This window comes from Myripristis murdjan, chromosome 15 (assembly GCF_902150065.1).
Source record: "Myripristis murdjan chromosome 15, fMyrMur1.1, whole genome shotgun sequence".
Lineage (NCBI taxonomy): Eukaryota > Metazoa > Chordata > Actinopteri > Holocentriformes > Holocentridae > Myripristis > Myripristis murdjan.
In genome coordinates, this window is record NC_043994.1 from 666,348 (window position 1) to 688,804 (window position 22,457).

General features: G+C 39.9%; 1 protein-coding gene across 2 annotated transcripts in view; it reads right to left on the minus strand.

Moving 5' to 3' along the window:
* piezo1 (piezo type mechanosensitive ion channel component 1 (Er blood group)) overlaps positions 1–22,457 on the minus strand; it is a 267,968-nt gene that overhangs the window by 149,350 nt on the left and 96,161 nt on the right. For both annotated transcript variants that reach the window (XM_030070245.1, XM_030070244.1), the window contains exons 16-21: positions 21,285–21,443; positions 20,830–20,942; positions 18,077–18,240; positions 17,468–17,644; positions 13,065–13,190; positions 12,581–12,781 (exon numbers count right to left, since the gene is read on the minus strand). In XM_030070245.1, coding sequence (XP_029926105.1) covers positions 12,581–12,781; positions 13,065–13,190; positions 17,468–17,644; positions 18,077–18,240; positions 20,830–20,942; positions 21,285–21,443 — 940 coding nt within the window. The remainder of the gene's footprint in view (positions 1–12,580; positions 12,782–13,064; positions 13,191–17,467; positions 17,645–18,076; positions 18,241–20,829; positions 20,943–21,284; positions 21,444–22,457) is intronic.

Sequence of the window (22,457 nt, forward strand, 5' to 3'; positions counted from 1 at the left end):
GATATTCAAATTCAGTCTACCTACCACTATTATATAGAGACCAGCAGAATCTGCTTCAATTCTGGACATGACAAATGGGACTTGTTTATTGATGAGAATAGCAGTTCCTCTAGATTTGGAGTGAAAGCTGGAGTGATAAAATTGACCCACCTATCCTCCTGTTAGTCTGAAATGATCAAAGGTGTTCAAGTGGGTTTCTTGGAGGAAGGTGTTAGGACCCGATTCTTTTGTTGAATGCCCAAGGACAGACCGGAGTCAATCTTCAGCTCTCAGATATAATATTTATTTGGTCACATGTAAAGCAAAGCAGCGCTGGTCTCAGTGTGACAGAGCTCTCGCAGGATCTCAGTCAGAATGAGTGTCGATATCAGGAAATGATACACATTTATGTTCTTGGGCTTGGGCCTGCCCCATACATAGGTTGGACTTTAAACGCAACCGAGAATAATTGGCCAGTTACCGGACATGGACAGGCCAACCACTGTCCATGCCTTGATCTCGGAATGTGTGATGCTATGTGTATGTATGTTGATTGGGCGTGTATCTAATGCAATAGACCTAACAAATAAGATAGAGAAAATATGTCTGGTTCCAGCTTTGTTTACCTTCTGCTAACAGTCAAGCTGTTCTGAATAACACAAGAAGCATTGAACTTGAACATACATTGGATACTGCAAGAGACATGAACTATAAGGCCAATTATAACAATGGCAACCCCTAAATTAAGTTGATTCAAATGTGAGAGAACTTTTTTACGTTTTAGTGGATAGTTTAAGGATTTTACATTCCAGCTGATAAAAGTGATCTGGCAACCCCCTGATTTATCCACATTCACACTCAGATGTGGCTTAGCCATATTCTGTTGTATATATATATATTTATATTTGGAGATATAGTAGTGTATGCGAGCCATAATCACATGAGCGTGTATAAAAAGAAACCTCTCCACTAACACATTAACAAACGAAACACAAAAAAAACAGAAAAAGAAAAAAACATAAAATGAACATTTGGTGCAATGGTTTCCCATCCCTTGTCACCCAAAAGAACACGGTGACTACTAAACCCCTCGCAAAAATATCCACACAACGAGGGGGGCAATGTCAACAAAGTATTTTAGGTGAGTTCAGGCCCTTCCATAACACACTAAAAGCAATACCTTCTTAGAATATGAAGAAATAAAAATAAAAATAGTAACTCAACACCACTTGGCATTTCTTGGTCATTATATATTCCTGAGTAAATAAAACAGAGATGACTGATGGTTTAAGCAGTTAGTATAACAAATTAAACTCTTAACTATGGTTATCAGAAATAACAATTAACCTAGTTCTGGTTATCTCCCCTGGATAGTCCATACCTTCTGTTGCTCAACCTTCAACATAGACAATGTTCATATATGATGACCATGTACTCACCAAATGAAGGTCATGGAGAAAAACAAATAAATCAGAGGAGGGGGAGAAACAATTCACAATATAATGTGAGTTTAAAGTCCCTGTCATTGCTCAGGGGAGTGACAGCGTCTTCAGATGATGTTCGCTTTCACATACGCCATAGCCTCAGCTGCATCACGAAACAGTCTCTCTGTCCTGTTGTGTGTGATGCGGAGCCAGGCTGGATGAAGGATGCCGTAGCGGATGCCGTCCCGTCCTCGAAGCAGTTTTCTGACCTCGTTAAATGCTGATCTTGCTCGGGTGATGCTCGGCGGGTAGTCAGGGAACATGAGGATGGTGGCTCCGTTGTACTGTATGGGTCCAGCTTCTCTGGCCCGGCAGAGGATTTCCATCCAGTCTTGATAGTAGTGCAGTTTTGCGATGATGGCTCGGGGTTTGCCATCTGGCCTCTTTGGTTGGAGAGTCCAATGAGATCTGTCAACCAGCACATCTTTATCCATTTTCAGTGTCTCTTTGATCAACTTTGAGACAGAGGCTGGAGTGCTTAAGCCATTTTCTTCAGCCACATTCAATATGTGAATATTTGACCTCCTCATTCTGCATTCCATGTCCAAGCACTTTTCCTGCAGACTCTCCACATATCTCTCGAGCTTGTTTACGGTGTTCTGCAGTGATGTTATATCATCTGAGCAGGTGGAGAGGCCTTGTTCCATGTCCGACACTGTTGTTTTGATTGTTTCCAGGTCGGAGTGCAACACTGCAGAGTTGTTTGCGATTTCCGTCTTGACCGCCTGTAACTCCACTTTTCAACTCTGTATGGAAAAGATCAGCTATTTTTCCATTTTGAGTGATGAGAGTAACTCAGTTTTCATGTCCATCTCAGTTTGCTCAGCTGGCTCAGACATGTCGGCAGGTGTGTCAGTGCCTGTCTTGCTAGCAGTGGCCTTCCCCGTGTACGTGTATTATTCACCATTTACAGAAAAAAAGTAGGTGTAAAAAAGCTGAAGCCTTCTGAAAAAGTTTAAGTAGTGCTTTAGGTGAGTTTCTTGTATCTTATTGTTGATGTAGGGTGCCAAAAAGAGAGGTTATATCAAGTTTTGCATGGAGCTCACCCTACTCACAACCTACTCCATTAGCTGCTCGATAATGCCTCCTGTTTCCTCTCTTCTGTTGAGAAGACAATGTTGAGTAATATTAAATCGGGTGGTAGGACAAAAATTTGGTCAAAAGGTCACCAAAGTTCAGCTCATGGCATAGGTGAGACATGAAATTGCCAATGGTGCATTCTCATAGAGCCCCAGCTGTATGTGTATGTGTCTGCAGACCTGGAGACTGCAGATTCAGACCCGCAGTTCTGGACCCACAGTTCTAGACCCCTTGTTTTTCGCGACAGTGCCACCTGCAGACACATGCTCCTCGTTAGGGTTATGGTTGGGTTAGGGTGGTATTATTTGCTCCATTATTTGTCTCCAAAGCTTAATCAAAGCTTAAGCAACACATATTATTGAATTGTGGGCCATTAAATATTAATACAGCTTATTGGACTGAAGGAAAAATGACTTGAGAAAAACATGTATTATTAATTAATATTGTATACAAGCCAAATCAATTAGTATGGACCATGTAAACGGTTTATTCAGAATATAGTGTAGTGGACACTTAATGGACCTATGGACACAATTCCCCATAACCTGTTATTTGTTGGGATGTTCATCACAGAGAATTATCCTATGTGACTTTCTGTGTTACTTGCTCACTTTAAGAGCTCAGTAGCTACATCACCTTACTGCTCTATAATGCAGGGCTTTTCAACTGGTGACATCGGACTGGGTGGAAACTATCTGTTGTCATCACCCAGAGAAGCGAACTTAACTTTTCTAAATTTTAAATATTTGAATTCATTTGATTATTTAAAAATGAGAAAGTGGGAATTTATAATAAAACTTGCTTGTAGGATTGCCCTGCTAAAGCTGAGTCCTGATCAAAGCATCCTGGGTTCAAATCCAACCTCAGGGCATTTGCATGTAATCCACTTTCTCTCCCCTGCCTTTCCTTTCTCTCTCTGCTGTCACAATCAAATAAAGCAGAAATGCCAAAAAACAATATAAAAGTTGCTTCCAGCATTTAACCCTCCTGTTATGTTCACATTTTTGAACATCTTTTATGTTTGGGGTCAATTTGACCCCTGCAGTTTAAACCTCCACTAAATTATTATAACTAAAATTGTTATCAAAGATTATGTGTCAGGTACTTTATGTTTCTTTGTTGATTACCTAAATATCCCTTTAAATAAAACATAACTCCCCACCACCCCTACTTATACATCCAGTATTCCTATTACACGACAATGGAAAAATATTCAAATCACCATAAAATCTCACTGATTGATCTAAAATTGGAAAGAAATATTAATTTGTGGTGTTTTAATGGCTTTATATTATTTCTACGTAACGATTTTTGTTATTTATAACCAATGCATTACAAAGTGTGTACAGGACATTGAAAATATATCATCATGTCAATTTCATGTTTACCTGGTAGTGCCCATTACATTAGGAACACTCATTAAATATGAAGCAAAAAAAAAATGATGTTAATCATTTATTTAGAGACGTTAAACATTGGCTGGGGTCAAATTGACCCCAAACATAATAGGAGGGTTAAACTGCATTATTGACTGCATGGTCAGAGGCATGGGTGGACTGGTGTGCTAAGTGGGCCGACAATCCCCCGACACTTTTTTTATTATTATTATTTAAATAGCTGACCGGTGTGGAAGCAAAATACACATTTCGGGTGGCTCAGACTTCCTGATTGACTCAGGACGTCTGATTGATTCAGCTAATTGACGGGCCCAGACGACAGGATGGGCCCGTCAATTCAATCCTTTAGGCATTCACATGAACACTTACCATGTCTTTGTTCCCATTTGGAACCGCACCCTGCCTGATCACTGCCTTACAGTACCTTGATCACTGTCTTACAATACCTTCCCTCACCTTTTGTTCCCTGCCTATTTACATACTGTCTGTACTCACTGTATAAAGGTCTCCCCCTGACATTGCTCTTGGTCAGCTCACCGTACCAGATACCCTCTGTGTCGGTCAGTTCACCAGTGTGCCGGTACACTTTAATAAACTCACACCATTACAGCAAACTCCTAGATTGGACTACTGTGATTTTCTTCAACAAATGGTGCCGTGACCCGGATGGCAACATACTTCCACGGAGACTCCTTTTTCCAGACCAAAGACACACCAGCGACTTGAATCTCCAAATTCTCAAAGAGGTAAGGGATCCTTTTGAAAACCCAATTACTGTTGCTGTGTGTTGTCTGGAGGTCTGAAACTGGAGTCCCAAAGAAGTTGACGCCATCCCAATTTCATGTAAGTTTGCTGTATGGTCGTGAAAGGGGTTATTGTAAAGGGTTCTTTTTGTGTGTGTTTAGAAGCTTCTAGGATCTGGGCGGCTTGCTTCCTGTTAGCCTTAGAATCAGACCCACTCTTTCAAATAGGGTTAGCACTTAGGTGACAGAGGTAGTAAAAATTCAGTTTAAAATAATAATAATAATAAGGCTAGAAAACACCAGGTTAGAGTCCTGTGATTCTGCCAGAAATAGAAAAGACCAGGTTAGAGTCCTGTGATTCTATTTAAGAAACTAAGGCTAGAAAAGACCAGGTTAGAGTCCTGTGATTCTGCCAGAATAGAAAAGACCAGGTTAGAGTCCTGTGATTCTATTCAAGAAACTGAGGATAGAAAAGACCAGGTTAGAGTCCTGTGATTCTGTCCGAATAGGAAAGACCAGGTTAGAGTCCTGTGATCCTGTTCAACTACCAATCCACTTGCCTCAGTGTTGAACCTGCAAGGAAGAGTGGGGAAGATTAGCTTTCCCAGATACCTAGGAGTTATTTCGGATCCTTGTTGGGCGTTATTGTTTTGTGATTTTGTTGGATGTTATTGTTTTGTGTAGATGTAGCCTAAGCTTCATAGAAAGACAATGGGAAGTCATTTTAGTAGAAGGCCAGAGAGAGAACTGAGCGGTCCTGTCAAATATATGTGCAGTAACTTTGGTGCTGATAGCATTCAATTTGTTACAACATGGGTTAAAGTAACTGCTAATGACGGTCTTCCCCAAAATGGCACTTTTGACCAAACCTGAGTAGAAAATTTAAGAGAGATTGAGCTCAACAAACATTTTTCCTCCCTCAGACTTCGCTTACAGATCAAAATAAAAAGCAATAGCTAAACTGGAAGAAAGAAAAGACACAACGCAGATAGAAAATAAACCGAACGGCCAGTCAGTAGAGTCCTCTAACATAATAGCTAAATTGAAAAAAAAAAAAAAAAAAGAAAAAACACAACGCAGATAAAAAAAAAATCTAATCCAAAGCCTTTATCTTGTGAAAGAGATAAAAGAACCTAGTGATGATGACAACACTGATGATGATTAGCTTTAATGATGAGCTTTAAGGTGGTGACTACAGCGAAAGAAAATTGTAGCCTGTCACAAAATCAGATTGATGAACTTCCTCCTGGTTACGTGCAAAATATGCTTGTGAACAGTCTTCAGCCATAGATTAAAGTAAAAGTACAACTGACATTTGGATGGACAGGAAAACCTATGCAGCTAGTAGAGATAGCCCAACATCATTGAGATAACACAGAGCGAAGATAATGTAAAATGCATGAAATGCTAATGCTTGCCCAAGTGTCTCACTACACAGGTGGAGCAACCAGAGGAGGATGCAGTGGCAGAGGAACCTACAAAAGAGGGAGGTGGAGCCAAAAACATGGGCCAAGAGATCATCAACATCATGATCAAAGTCACAACTCACCCTTTTCAAACAACCAACATGAGAACTGCTTCCACTGTGGTGAGCCAAATCATTGGATGAGTAACTGCCCATATAGAGCCTCCCAGAACCTTACCATGCCTACGGCACCTCCATTGAGAAGCCAGATGGAACACCAACAAAACCCCACAGCACAGTCAGTAGAACTGTCAGGACAGCAACAGAAATTGAAACTGAAATTGAAATTGAATCTGGAGAAACTGTAAGAGCTGTGGGGATTGGAGGGATTCCTATGGATCTAGCTGTAACTAACCCTGCTACACTACTGTCTACAGAAGATGATGATGACCCCATAACTATATGGATGTCATCTCATGTTCATCCAAACTTTATCCTGAACTTTCCGAAACTCCCTTCTCTAACCCTGACCTCATTTTCTATACTAATGACTCTGCTTATGAAGAAAATGGAGTGCCGTACGCAGGGTATACAATCTGTCATAAATTCTCAATTATTGAAAGTGCTGCCCTGCCACCCTCAAGCTCCGCCTATGTAGCTGAGTCACACATATCGATGAGAGCCTGCCACCAAGCAAAAGGTAAAACTGTTACCATTTTCACAGACCTCAGGTATGCTTTTCGATGTTTACATGACTTTGGTATACTGTGGGCAAACCGAGAATTCATTACCTCCTCTGGGACAAAATGTTAAATATGCGAATTTGATCGGGGAATTATTAGATGCATGTCAGTTACCCTCATCTATTGCTGTTGTAAAATGTGATGCCCACACCAAATCCAATGACCCTGTTTCACAAGGCAATGCAATGGCTGACCATGCAGCCAAGGCAGCTGCCAAATTTGGTATTCCTGTCCATGTAAAGCTCTGTCTTTCCATACCTGCTAACGACTTTGCTTCTCCTAATGACGTGGCTCTCTTACAGAGAGACTGCTGATGTGAAGGAGCAGCAGTCATGGTTTTCTCATGGTTGTAAATATGTAAATACTGTTTGGGTCCACAACGACGGCCGCGTTGTGGCACCCAAGTCCTTGTACCCGTGGCTAGCACGCATGTCACATGGCTTGTTGCATGTGAGCAAAGGGGGGATGTGTCAAACAGTGTTGGTATGCTGCGGGATTTACATCCCATATAAAATTATTGTGAACAATGGCTAATCTGACAAACAGCACAACCCTGAGAAACCAGTACAGACCACAATGTGGACACATCCTCCCCCTCGGGGACCTTTTGAAGCTTTTGATGGATATGACAATATTCTTGTATGTGTTGATATGTTTTCAAACTGGCCCGAAGCCTGGGCTTGCACAAAGACTGACTCTGTATTGTAGTGAAATGCCTGCTGAAAGACAGTGTCTCAAACTTGGATTTCCACAGAGCATCAACTCAGACAGAGGTAGTCATTTCACTGGACAAATTATGACTAAAATCTGTAAATCATTTGGGATTAAACAACGACTACATCGTCCATACCACCCACAGTCTGTTGAAAGACAAAACGGTACCCTGAAAAACAAACTAGCCAAACTGTGTGCCGAAACATGACTAAAATGGACAGTATTGTTGCCTCTAGCCTTAATATCAATGAGGCCCAACCCCATCAAGAAAACACAAACTCACACCGCATGAAATTATCACAGGTAGCCCAATGGTTGTGCCAAGCACAAATATGCGTGAAGAAGATGGATCTCCATGCTATGAATGAGTCGATGAGATCATTTTGCTGTGCTCTAACTTCTGCTGTTTAATCAATACACAGACTAGGAAAAGCTGACCAGTCTCCTTCTAGTGACAAACAGTGCCACAACATCCAACCAGGGGACTGGGTCTGTGTCCGAGAGTTCCGGTGGAAGAATGCCCTGAAAACCCCGGTGGTCCAAGCCTCAGCACATCCTGCCTACCACCAACACTGCAAGTTGGAGCCTCTTCATCATCATCTACCGAACCACAGAATGTTGGCCACATCCTTTGGATGGACTTCCTCCCCTGGGGAGCAGCACAGGCACCGGAGTCCCAGAAGTAGAGGCCCAACATTCTCCAGCTCACAGGCAGTCGTCGGAGGAACAGGGGAGCAGCACAGGGATGGAGGAGCAGCGCAGGCACCGGAGTCCCAGAAGAAGAGGTCCATCACGTTCCCCACAGCCATCAGGGGAGCAGAACAGATACTACAAACAGGATCTTTCAGTTTATCACAAAAGAAAATGTGCCTGTTTTAATCCACCACAAACAAGACAACAATACCACAGTCAACTTTATGCCAACTGATATTCCTGCAGCACCCTTTACCCCTCTCACCCTCACAGGAGTTCCAAAGACATTAAAATGATCCATTGAAGGAAAGGAGACATCCACTTGGGAACATCCAAATGACTCGACATACTCTTCATCAGAAGTACCATCTGTTTCACTAAGACCATATTCATCATCCAATCCAACTGATGATAAAAATCACAGTCACAATGATCAATCATTGTTCAATATCCCTACCAAAAGGTGTGTACTGTATGGTTGGAATGAAGGCTTATGAATATTTGCCAGAAGGATGGTCCGGAATATGTGTCCTGGGCCACGTGATACCAGCCATGAAAGTCTTTACAGGGCCACCCGAGGTTCGCCTTGTCAAAAGAGACTTATATACACACGCACAAACACCATGGACAAGATTTTTGGGCTCCCATTCCAAGCTACGGAGTCATGGCATCCTTGGACTAAATGAGACCTTTCTCATGCAACTGAAGATTTTCCAAATTCTACTCCAAAGGGCATATCCATGCTCACGCCGGAAATGACCGCCATAAAGATGACAACTCTACACAATTGTGCTATAAGTAATCATATGTCAAATACTCCAAAGACGTTACATAACCCTTCCACCACTAGTTTGTTTGACTGGGTCAAAGAAAATTTGGGGCCTTGGGTTATTTAATCTTTGAGATTGTGATATTTGGTCAGTAGTTTGTCAAGTAGTCTTCTAATCAACTGTCTCAAGAGCATTTGGAACTCTATTGCAACTAAATCAACTACTAAGATTGAGTCCTCCTCTACAAGTCAATCTGTCCCTCAAATGGAAGAAGAAACTTCAGATTTTTGTCCAAAATTGAGGTTGATTTTGTCGAAGCAAATTTCTTCTTTAAGTCTCTGTTATGCTTATGGTATTGTCTTGTCTTTGTATCAGAAATGGATGTAACCCTCATGTTTTCCAAAAAGAAAACATGAAGAGAAAAAAAAAAAAAAAAAAAAAGTGTGAATTGTGGAAGCAAAATACACATTCCGGGTGGCTCAGACTTCCTGATTGACTCAGGACGTCTGATTGATTCAGCTAATTGACGGGCCCAGACGACAGGATGGGCCCGTCAATTCAATCCTTTAGGCATTCACATGAACACTTACCATGTCTTTGTTCCCATTTGGAACCGCACCCTGCCTGATCACTGCCTTACAGTACCTTGATCACTGTCTTACAATACCTTCCCTCACCTTTTGTTCCCTGCCTATTTACATACTGTCTGTACTCACTGTATAAAGGTCTCCCCCTGAGATTGCTCTTGGTCAGCTCACCGTACCAGATACCCTCTGTGTCGGTCAGTTCACCAGTGTGCCGGTACACTTTAATAAACTCACACCATTACAGCAAACTCCTAGATTGGACTACTGTGATTTTCTTCAACACCGGTCCATACAACCAGTAGATCAGCGGCCCGACTGACACTGGGCTGGCCCAATCACATTACTAAACAACCCCTTTTGCGTAGTTTGGTCCCGCCTGCATAATGATTTCGGCAAATAAAGTCATTGCAAGAGTTTGTTTACTAACCACCGGGCCAGCCCTTGAGACTCACTGCTCTGCGGCCCATTGGTTATTTTTCTTCACTGACACGGGGCTGGCCCAATCATATCATGAGCCTTTGGCTCGGTGCGCCAGTGTGCAGTGCAACGCGGGTCAAATGTTATCTCATAGGACCTACTGAGATGGAGAGAAAACGCAAAGGTGGCGCAGAGAAACTGCGAGAAAAAAAATGGCGGCTGTCAATTTTCAAACGTATCGGACTTTTTCGCTTTCGGAGTTTTTCGTAATTTATCAACATGGATGAAGGATGAGCCCAAACAATATAAAAGAAACACAATCCCCGGTGGCAGAGTGGGTAGTACCTCCGTCTGCCATGCAGGAGACTGGCCCTGCGTTCCAAATCGCATACTTATACTTTTTACTTTTAGTATGTACTGCAGCTGCCCTTACAAAGTATGTAGTTTAGTATGAAATATGCATGCGTATGCATACTATTGGGACACACTACATACGTCCTCCCTGACCTCTGACCCTCTCGCTCACTTCCGCCGCCACTTCCGTAGCGGCAAATTTGAATGTTGTTGTCAAAATGGCGGTGCTGTTTCATACTGCACTGTCCTCTGTCATATTTCTGATCTTCTGTCTTCCTGGTGCTTCTGCTGTCATTACGATATGTGTGTTTTGTTGTCCTCTGTATGTGGGCGTGGCTTGTACACACAACTCAGTCAGTGCGACGTAACCTCCGCTGCGCATAGGATTGTGGGTCAGAATGGCCAGAGCAGCATGCTCACATGCATAATGCCAAATCTGACTGGATGTAGTAGAACATCCTGGTACTCTTGGCATACTGCATCTGACATACTATGTATTGGGACATACTAAATCTTTTTTCCCCCTACTAAATAGTATGGTAGTATGATTATTGGAATGCAGGGCAGGTGTTCAATTCCCCACCCGGAGAAGAGTGCATTTTTACTTTGTTACCTCACTTTGTTGTTAACCATGACAATGAAGTGATTCTTATTTTTCTGCCTGTCATTGCCTGACACACACAGTGGCATTTAGGGTTTCTGTAATTTTAATTTCTGTACTCTTTTTGTGAATTTGTAACCCAGGTGCTAAATTATTATTATAATTATTATTATTATTATTATTATTATCATAGCCTTTTTTAATGCCTTGTTCTAACTTTATGGGGAGATATATATACCAATCGAATCAGATTCAGATTTAAACAAGGATTTGTGTGGTATACTTTGTCACCATGACCTTCCTATGTGCAGTCTGGGCTCATTCTCCATTCATGCTGATAGGCACCTGCACTTACTGATCTGGAATAGATGCCCAAAAGGCGTTGGCCAGTTGTGGCCTGTCCAATAGAATAAAAAAGTTCCAATTCATCTATTGTATTTTATTGTTCCACTATAGTACTATAGGCCAGTATGACTGCGGCAGCCAAGTAATTTGACATATTTGAACAATTTTTTAAAAAGTAACATAGTCGTTACTTTTCCTGGTAATTAATTACTTTTTAGTAGAAGTAACTAGTAACTATAATTAATTACTTTTTCAAAGTAACGTGCCCAACACTGCTGATGACAGCTAACTAATTGCATGGCATTATAGTTTTAAAGAGTTGCACAGTTGGTAAACACATTGAAGAGAGCAAAAAGACTGGAAAGGTGTGCATTATCGAATGTGGTGGGCCGGTCTGGTCCAAAATGCCCGGGCCGATTTTTTGTCCCAGTCCGCCCCTGGTCAGAGGTAACCTGTTATGGACCACAAAGGGGCCATGAACCACCAGGTGAAAACCCTTGCTCTATCATGCTCATAAAACTGTTTGTAAGGAATTAATAGATCAATAAGTCTCTTAAACGGCACAGTAGTTGTGGATCCTTTTCAGCTGGGCTCTCCACCTAGGCAAAAAAACAGCTACTAGGAAGTGCTATGCTGAAAAAATGTTTTGTCCCACTTGGGAGTTTGGAATGTGACTGAACTTGAGGCAATTTTTTTTGTAACTGTAGTGTGACCACTCCTTTTGAAACATTTTTGGAGATATTTCTCCTTATCTGAACTTCTGTTAGTGTTACTTTTAGTCCAAACTAGTAAAAGGTATAGCTGACAAGATGATTATGGGCAAAAGTAGTTATGATTGTGCCTCTATCAGTTATCCAATCCAATTATTACTGAATTATCTCCTAGTCCGAAAACAGTCCGTATTAAATGATCATTCACTTACCACCATCTTGAACGGCCTAAAATGGTCATTGAATTGTTTGCCATGGTCATTTGGCTGGTACGCTAAAATGGTGATTGTGCTTAATTGCAACCATGACTACGCACATCAGTGGGGCTGTAATGTGTGTCACTTGAGAACTGAGAAGATGTCCTGTGCTGTTGCTGCTAGTTAAAAGCAACAATCAACATTAATTGTTACTACCTCTTAGAATATGGAAGTTAGACTGGTACCGTGGCCACAGTTCTTTGCAATGGCAATGACACACCTATAATTTGCTATCCTGCTATGCTGATTTGAATAGCAAAGTGCATTATACTCCAATTTAAGTTCTGTGGTTACCACCCACCTCTAGTCCAAACTTGTAGAAGGTGTAGTTGAGAAGGTACTTGAGACAGGGTATAAGGCCATGGTCTCGAGTATCCCTGGTGGCGGAGGGGAACAGAGCGGGGATGGTAGGAGGAGATCGCTGTACCTGGCGGTAGTGATGGGCCTGGTGACGATACACCGTTGCCTCAAACACCAACAACATCAGCACTAGTAAATGGTTCTGAAAAGGAAAAAGTAGGACACTATTAAAGTTCTTCAATTGTTATATCACTTTTTTAAAATCTCTGCTTTCTTTATCCCAGGGGGCGCCCATGGAATAGAACTAAGCCAGGTAACTGGCTCCACAAACTGTGTATAGAGTCTGTGGAGCTCTCTGTAATATACAGTATGTCCACATATTGGATCATAACCTTGCATTGCCTAGTTCAGAAGCATTGTAAATGAAGCCAAACCAGCTTGATTGTCTGGATTCTTGTACAGAGGTAGGAAGATACTGACTATACCTTGCTATATCCCAGAACTGTGGCGTCTTTCCTGAAGCCAAACCAGTTAGCTGGATCCACTGGGTGCTTATACAGAGAAGAGTTCATCATCTCCTCAGGTGACAGGTTGGTTTCATTAGCCATAGGCTGAGAGGAAAAGAGAAAATAGGGTAGAGAAATATACTCATGTTCAATTTCAAGCTGCAAAAAGTAAGATTTTCCCACCCTAATAACACAAAATAACCATAATACAGGGTGTCCACAAAGTCTCTTTACAATTTGAAAAATCCATTACAAAAGCAATTGATGAGATATGTTAATCAGATTTGTTCTATGTACTCAGTGGTTATCAGAGTTTTTAATCACATTGTATTTGTGTATTTCAGGTACCCTGTTGATGAAATAGGTTGTCTTAAATAAACCCCTAAAACATAGATAGATAGATAGATAGATTTTATTGTCATTGCACAATCATATACGTATAATAATGCAACGAAATTAGGGCTCAGTCCTTTCGGTGCAGGGGAGAATAGAAAGCATTGTGCATCTTGCTAGTTGAATAGCCAAGTCCAGTAATAGATGGCTGCAGCCATGTCTCTGATATCAGAAAAAATGCAACAGTCACGGAAACACTTGTTGGATGTGCAAGCACAGTTCGTCATCCCGTGTTCGCCATGGACCTGGCGCTGGAAAATGCTGGGAGGCGGCGGCCCAAAGGGCTGTCCTTTCAGCCGTGAAAGGACAGCCGTTGGCCCGAGGCCGTCGGGCCAACGCACCGCCGGGCCGGTGCGTTGGCCCGACGGCCTCGGCGTCCTCCGGAATGTCCTGGCAGCGACGAAAGTCCGGTGAAATTGGCATCCCGCAGCGCAATCCCAAGCTCAAAAGGTCCTGATAACTGTTGTTTCCTTTGCTTGTTTACGTTTCCTCCTGGACTTGTCACTGGGAAGAACTATCCACGGAGACCCCGGTGTTCTAACGGCGTCCTCCGGAATGTCCTGGTAGCGATGAAAGTCCGGTGAAATTGGCTAAAAACATGGCTACTCATTTCCAGACCATCGGATTAGAAGGGATGGCCCAATTCCCTGGCCACCTCTTTCACCAGATATCGCTCCCCTGGACTTCTTTTTACGGGGTTATGTTAAAGATATCGTGTATCGAACAAAGATCCGGGACATCAACAACCTGAAGCAAAAGACTGATGCCATTGCCACCACTGATGAGGCTCTGCTACCGCGAACATGGCAAGAAATCAAGCACCGTCTTGATGTGCTTTGTGCAACTAATGGTGCCCATATAGAGGTGTGTTAAATGAGGCAAAAACTTCAATATCTACTCCTCATTTTGTAATAATTTCCACAGATTTGTCTATTCATTTGCTTTTGTAATGAATTTGTTAAATTGTAAAGAGACTTTATGGACACCCTATACATCTGTGGGACTTGATAGGGTTGGAGATTGGCACCATGTCTCAGTAATTACTGGGCTAGCTACAGAGATTTCTAGCTCTAGCTTCTAGATTTTCTAGCTGTTTTGTTGTAATGATGGTGATGCTTAACTGCAGTGCAGATGGATGTCTCCTTCATTTTATAAACGTAATAACTCTCACAAGATCATCCTCCTACTCAATTACAATCTCCACTCACTCATATCTCCTACTCTCTTGACAGGGGCTAGGGGAGAATCAGATGAAAAGAAAAATACATACATACATACATTTATTGAATGGCATTTCTGCTTTACCTCTCAAACATTTTTTCATCTTCAAATATATATATATATATATATATATATATATACACACACACACACACACACACACACACACACACACACACACATATACATACATATACTGTCAAAAGAGCCATTTTGCTCTAAAATTCATCTGGAGCCGCAAAACATATTTGACCCTTAAAATGAAGATAATACAGCTTATAAAGTTTTATATATAGTATGCTATACATACAAAAAACGACTTATGCTGCTTTTATGAAATTATAGAACTTCAATCAATGACAAAGCTTATCAAATAGCCAGTAACTTATAGAATCACTATTATGATTACATGAACACATGACAGATCTAATTGTTCATTTAAAACAGAGGGCCTGACGAACACCTATAAAACAGTTTAAATACTTAGTGGAATAAGTTGGTACCTGAATGCTGTGAGCTTTCTGTGTCTGTGTTTTGGATGATGCGTCTCAACCAACTTTTTCTAAGTGAACACAAAACTGATGTTTTTTGCACACTAAGAAGCCCTGCCCTTTTTCTCCTACAGCTTTATCTTACCTGGTAACCTTGATATCTCTGTGTTCCCACTTTGAAGCTCTAATGATTACCTCAAATGTTGAAGAAAAATCTGTGCACCTTGCCGTAACTCCTATCTCATGATCTTGTGATTCTGTACCAAAACTGGGTCACTGAAAAGCATATCTGAAAATCTTGCTGTATCTAAAATTCTTCATGCTACTTGGAACCATGGAAATCGAAAGCAAAAGATTGTGGTACATAGCTAAATGCATGAGCAAGGTCTAAGAACACCACATGAACATCCCTCTTCTCCTGTGTGCTCTAAGCATCCTACAGCCTGTTGTAGGCCCATACCACAACTATTTACTCTAAAATAATAAAATGTCTGTAGATAATACACCAGAATGGGAATGAAAACATGGGTTAATGGTACATTAAATAATAAGTTATTATAAATATATGTAACCGAAAAGTACATTAGCATTTTCATTTTGAGGTGAACTGTTTCTGTCAAGGGACTGTAAAAACTGGTTCTAAAATAGCCCAGCATGGAATAATTTAAAACACAGCCTGATGTCTTGTAAACAACTTTAACTGCAGATGTTGCAAACTAAATCACTAACATCACTTTGGCTCGCTGTAAACACCACCACAGGAGCTAGCCAACCGGTTTGACTCGTGTGCCTGTGTTAGTGCCTGTGTGTGTGTACGTGCACATTTAACAGCTACACATAACACCAAAGGAGTTACAAAGACATCAGGCAAACTCAGCCCAAAAATGTTAAAGAACTAATAGCATTAGTGTAAATATGTGACTACGTCTAAATGTGTTTATGTTTGATAGCATAGCACTGATTCTTGGGAATTTGGATAAATCATGTCCCACTAAGAAAAATGCTATTTCTGTTGGAAATTTACAACATTTTAATGAATAAAAAGAATCAAGGGCATAATCAGGGGGTCCTTTTCACATTTGTAAGGTTCTTTCATAGGTTTATTTTAAATTTGTATTAATTTATTATATGTTGGCCCATGGCCTACAAAACCAGTTGTCCTCGGATAGGAGATGATCATTTCAACTTGATTAAAACAACAAAAAGTAATAATTTCATTGAATTATATATTTACCACATAAAAAAGTGCATCATAATATGTATTAAAAACGACAAACGATGAGTTTTGAACAATATTTACTATTATTTTGTGGTTGCTCAAAATGTGTCCCACATATTCCCGCATAATGAATATGCTTACAATACGTTTCTTTGGTGCTGTTGAATTATTTAAGTATTAGTCTCTTTTAATACAAAAATATGTTTTTCAAATTAAAAAAAAAACATTACGGTGATGGTGTTGACAAAAACAAAGTAGCCTAATAACTGGGATTATTTTATCAAAAAAATGCAAAATGAAGAGGTTGCACCGGTACATTGCTGAACAGCCAAGACCTTGGCCTATAATGATATACCTTCAGATTTTGTAATTTAACTCACTTTTTTTTTTTTTTCAAAACTAAAACCTGTTTTATCCAAATTCCCAAGAATCAGTGATAGGTGTGTGTCTGTATGTATGTTTACCTGTGTGTATGTGTGTCTGCATCTACATTATGTCTGCACCTGTGTGTTTGCATATATTGGGGCTTTCCATTGAACTTGGAACTAGGATAAATCCTCCCTACATGGAAAAGTGCAAAAACACACCACTTAAGTTAGAACTTGTAGGACTGAAAGCTCAGAGTTTGCCAATATGACATCAAAACAAAGCGTTGGAAGAAACACAGTCAGCGATAAAACAAACTTTTCCCTGACTGGATTTTTATTTGAAAACACATTCTACTTCAATCTAATGTTCTCTGTAGTCTTTATTTTACAATAGTATCTTCTTGTGGGTGTCCATGGCAGCTGCAGTGCAACACTTTCAGCATGGAACTTCCAACTCAGAAGTCAGAACATCCAATAGTCAAAGGAAAGCTCCCTATGCAAAGTATGTGTGTCTTTTTTGTGTATGTGTTCCCTGTGAAGCTAGCATGATTCCTGCCTATACAACTAATGTGCCACAAGTTGGCATATGACTTAAAAAACATAGCATCTTACTTGTTGTAACTGCCACTAATGCAGTCAAGGTTTTTGAATTTTGGACACTTTGTGCTCAGGTGTTTATGTGAGTCTTACCAGGCTACAGTTGCTGGCATACTCAGCAGGATTGACAACACTGAGTTGGTACAGCATCTTACAGACGATGATGACACACACCCAGATGGTGGACAGACAGGAAGCCATAGGCCTGAAGCGACCATATGGCATTGCCAGAGACCACAAAACCACCAGGACCAGGTTCATCACAGATGGCTGTGGAGAAACAGGGATGAGGTGAAAAGACAGTATTTAGCCCCTAATGCTCCCATACATAAATTCAAAGGTGGTTTTATGATTAACTCAAACTCCTTCCATGGCCCCAGCCAGCAAATCAAAACATCACATTGATAGTGACAGCACAGAAAGACAGGAAAGGCAGGGGTAAGAGAGGGGGGGAAACACAATGAAGGGCTTGGACCAGATTTAAACCCAAGCTGCTGTGCCAAGCACCTAGCCCTGACATGTGGCATGCACTCCACCAGATGCACCACCTTAATAATCTGTCCTTATTATTAAGGCCTTTTACATTAAGAAGTGTTTTTAAGCATAATTTGGGGACATTATGACATCATAAACAACTGTGTGCTTATGCACTAGTGTGCATAAGCACACACTCTTATACAACCCTCCCAATAATACAATTACCTCTCCAAGGGCAACCCATACTGTGAAGAAGGCCACCATCTTGAGGATGTGGAGCTCCAGCAGCCTCCACAGAAACACCTGAATTTTGGTAAGAATGTCTGAGAACCTTCTGGAAAGAACCAACAACCTGTCCATCACCAGACCCCACTTACTGGGCATCAGCTCTACAAAGGAAAATGGGAGGAGGGAACGGGGTGGGGTGTCAAAAGAACAGAGACGAACAGACAATTTCAGGATTCTGGAGTGTGTTCAGATCGCAGAGTAGTGTTGTTACTCTAAATTATGCTGCAGCTATTGCCCTTGGTTGAAATTAACTCTGGTGTTCCTCTGGGGTCAAAACCCGATCCAATTTTGTTTTCCATATATATGCTACCGGCCAGCTATATAATTTGTGGATACACAACTCCTTTCTGCTGATGAAACACAGTTTTACCTCTTAGTAGTTTCTATCTTGCATGACTATTTAGTCGATCAGCATTACTGATACATCTCAAGGCTAGGATGACAGCAAACCTATGCTTATATTTTTACATTGCATTCATATAGATATGTTCTGTGTGCATTAACATGTACTTTGTGTCTATATGAGTTCATACTTTTGTGTGGTTTTTACATGCTTTGTATGTTGAGACAAACAGAAATATCCTGCTCCACGAGGACAAGTTATTCTATTCTATTCTATTCTATTCTATTCTATTCTATTCTATTCTATTCTATTCTATTCTATTCTATTCTGTTCTGTTCTATTCCACATCAAAGAATGAATGGCACATAATTTTCTTTAGTTAAACCCTAACAAAACTGAGATTGTGCTCATCACTGAATCTGTTTGTGATCTGGTCTGTATTTGGGCCTTTGCTTCAAACACAAAAACATCAGTACCCTGGTGTGATCTTTGATTTTAATTTCAGTCTCAACATATCTAAAAAATAACCAACCAAACAAAAAACTTGTCTGGCTACTTTACCTCCAGAAATGCTGCTAAAATACAATCTGTGCTTTCTTTCAGGAATACAAAAAATGTATGAATTTTTATTCCTGTATTTATTAATTAATTAATTAATTAATTTATTTATTTATTTATATTCTGTCCAGGCTTGACTACTGCAATGCTCTGTAATGTTGTAATGCTCAATGTTGGACCACCACCAGAGTTTACTTCCCAGTGTTTAAGTCCCAGTAGGTGCAAAACTTAATATAACACTGATTCTTGAGAATTTGGATAAATCATGTCCCACTAAGAAAAATGCTATTTCTGCTGGAAATTTACAACATTTTAATGAATAAAAAGAATCAAGGGCATAATCAGGGGGTCCTTTGCACATTTGTAAGGTTCTTTTATAGGTTTATTTTTAATTTGTATTAATTTAATGATTATATGTTGGCCCATGGCCTACAAAACCAGTTGTCCTCGGATAGGAGATAATCATTTCAACTTGATTAAAACAACAAAAAGTAATAATTTCATTGAATTATATATTTACCACATAAAAAAGTACATCATAATATGTATTAAAAACTACAAACGATGGGTTTTGAACAATATTTACTATTATTTTGTGGTTGCTCAAAATGTGTCCCAGATATTCGTCACCACCGTCAGATATTTATTTAAAAAATAATAATAAAAAAACTACAAGGTCAATTACATTCCTGAGGAGCCCTTTTCAAACCTTCAGCTCTACTACATGCTTCAAGACCGCTCAGGCTCCTGGAAGTTTGCTATTTTCTCTTAAATCTCTTCATATTTTTGGACACTGCTACTGTCACAACCATAACATGTAAACACCGTCACTTCTGTAAAAAAAAATATTAGATTAGATTATGGCATAAATGTATACTTTTTAAGAAGAGGTCTGATGCAGGTAGCAACAGGGTGAAAACATGCTGGCTAATGTGAACAACTCATGCTTATCATGTGAAAGAGCAGGTTTTTGTCACCACCGTTAGACGTCACCACCGTCAGGTTTCATCAGTCATCACTGATGGTGATGATTGAAGTCTGAAAAATGCTTATAACAGTGCTCAGGATTCTTATTTTTTGTACCAAATAGTTAAATAAAGTTGTTAAGCAAGAAGCCATTGACTTGAGTGGTATAAATTTTGGAATTGTATGTTTTAATGAGGCGACTGTCACCACCGTCAGATTAGTGTCACCACCGTCAGAGGCAGTTATATTGGTTTTAAATGAATATGCTTACAATATGTTTCTTTGGTGCTGTTGAGTTATTAAAGTAATAGTCTCTTTAATACAAAAATATGTTTTTCAAATTAAAAAAAAACATTACGGTGACGGTGTTGACAAAAACAAAGTAGCCTAATAACTGGAAAAACGCCTATTTTATGAAAAAAATGCAAAATGAGGAGGTTGCACCGGTACATTGCTGAACAGCCAGGACCTTGGCCTATAATGATATACCTTCAGATTTTGTAATTTAACACACTTTTTTTTTTCAAAATTAAAACCAGTTTTATCCAAATTCCCAAGAATCAGTGATAATCGCTTTTTCATCGAATTGAATTTTTAAACTACACTAACCATTTGAAAATGTTCTTTTGTAGGTAATATAGTACAGTATGTTGTGTATTTGTGGGCAGAGAGGTGCCACACTTAAAGTCCACTGTCACCGCCTAGCAGTGTTTTTTGGGGTGAAAAGCAGTCTTTTGTTTTGACACATAATATACTTGCCAACTCAAAAACTATGAAATACATAACAAATCAAAAATAACCTTTCTTTCCTGTTTTCTGTTACCTTCATCCTCAGATTCATCATCTATGTCAGTCACAAGGTCCTCTTCCTCTTCTTCAAAGCCTGATCCCATATTGCCAGTACATCCAATCCTCTCAGTCTTATGACTCTTCTTCCTGGGGAGGGGGCACATTTCACCATCATTTATTGCACAATGGAAAAAAATAAATCAAATTTTAAAAATTGAGTGTAAAATTAAAAATTAAATGTAAATATAAAAAGTAACGTTACAAAACACAAAATTACAAAATAATAATACCAATTTACCACCATTATTACAAATACCAATACAAAATAGAGGGAAGAATGCTGAGCTCTGGTCAGGTCGGGCTTTTTTATTTTCAGCTGTGATGTCAGCTGAATCAGACATAGCCTTATTGACTGATGGATTAATTAATTAATTAGTCACATAAATGCCCCTATACATATAACACTGAATGATGTTAGAATGTATTTACCTGTGTATAGGTGTAACATGCTCCAGATCAGTGATTCTCATAAAAGGCCTGTGGAAGTAGTGTAGCTGCAGAATACAAGCTAGCAAGAAGAAGCCAGGGATCAAAATACTGGTGAAGAGCTCAGACAGAGCAAATGTCTCCAGACCAATATCTGCCAGCCTGGGGAAAGCGGGGGTGGGAGGGGAGGGAGGGTACAGGGGCAAAGCTATAACAACTGGTGGATAATGTAACAACTTCCAAAATACAATTTAAAAAAAATACAATAAAATAGCCTTTTGAATACTCCAAACATGTAATTAAACCTGTTTATGTAAGTAAATGTAAAAGTAAATGTATGCAATAAATCTCTCCTTGTAAATTCACTGAACATGTAAACATTTATGTGATATATGCTATGGACATCCTTGTGAGTGGGAAATAAAGTATGAATTGAATTGAATTAAACTGAAATGCCCCTTTAAAAGGACCTGTGATTTTGAATGTTTGACCCATTAATTACCTAATCACATTTACATTGCAATTTCAAATTTGAATTTGTGGTTCAAACACCCATCTTAAACACCCTGCTTCTGTGGCTAACATAGGCATTACAATTATTTCACTCCACCCAGTTTCAAGTCATGAAAACACAATAATAATGTCGCTTTTTTTTTTTTTTAAGTTTTTTTTTTTTTGTATCTGTGCTTTATTTGACAGTCACAGTAGAGAGAGACAGGAATGACGGGGGAGAGAGAGACGATGACATGCGGCAAATGGCCTGAGGTCGGATTTGAACCCACAGCTATCAGGACTCAGCCTTATCACACAGTACGTGCTCTTATCTGGTGAGCTACCAGGGCCCCACTGCTGCCGCTTTTTAATGTGCATGGCTTTATTGGGGTGATTGATAACTGGAGTGAAGAAGGTTTGAGGTCTTAATTTTCACATCAAAGTGGAATGGATGGAAACCCATGGCTTCATAAAAAGTAGAAAATGATGTAAGTGTTCTAAAATACAAAACATTAGGTATATAGATTTTGCAAGATATTTATATTTAGATATTACACAAAATTTAATTTTGAAAGTCTACCACATGATTTGCAAAATGGTTGTTGCAATGTAAAATGTGGGTAAATTGTAGTAAATGGGCCAAAATTCAAAATCACTGATATCACTGATCCTTTAATGGTTGAA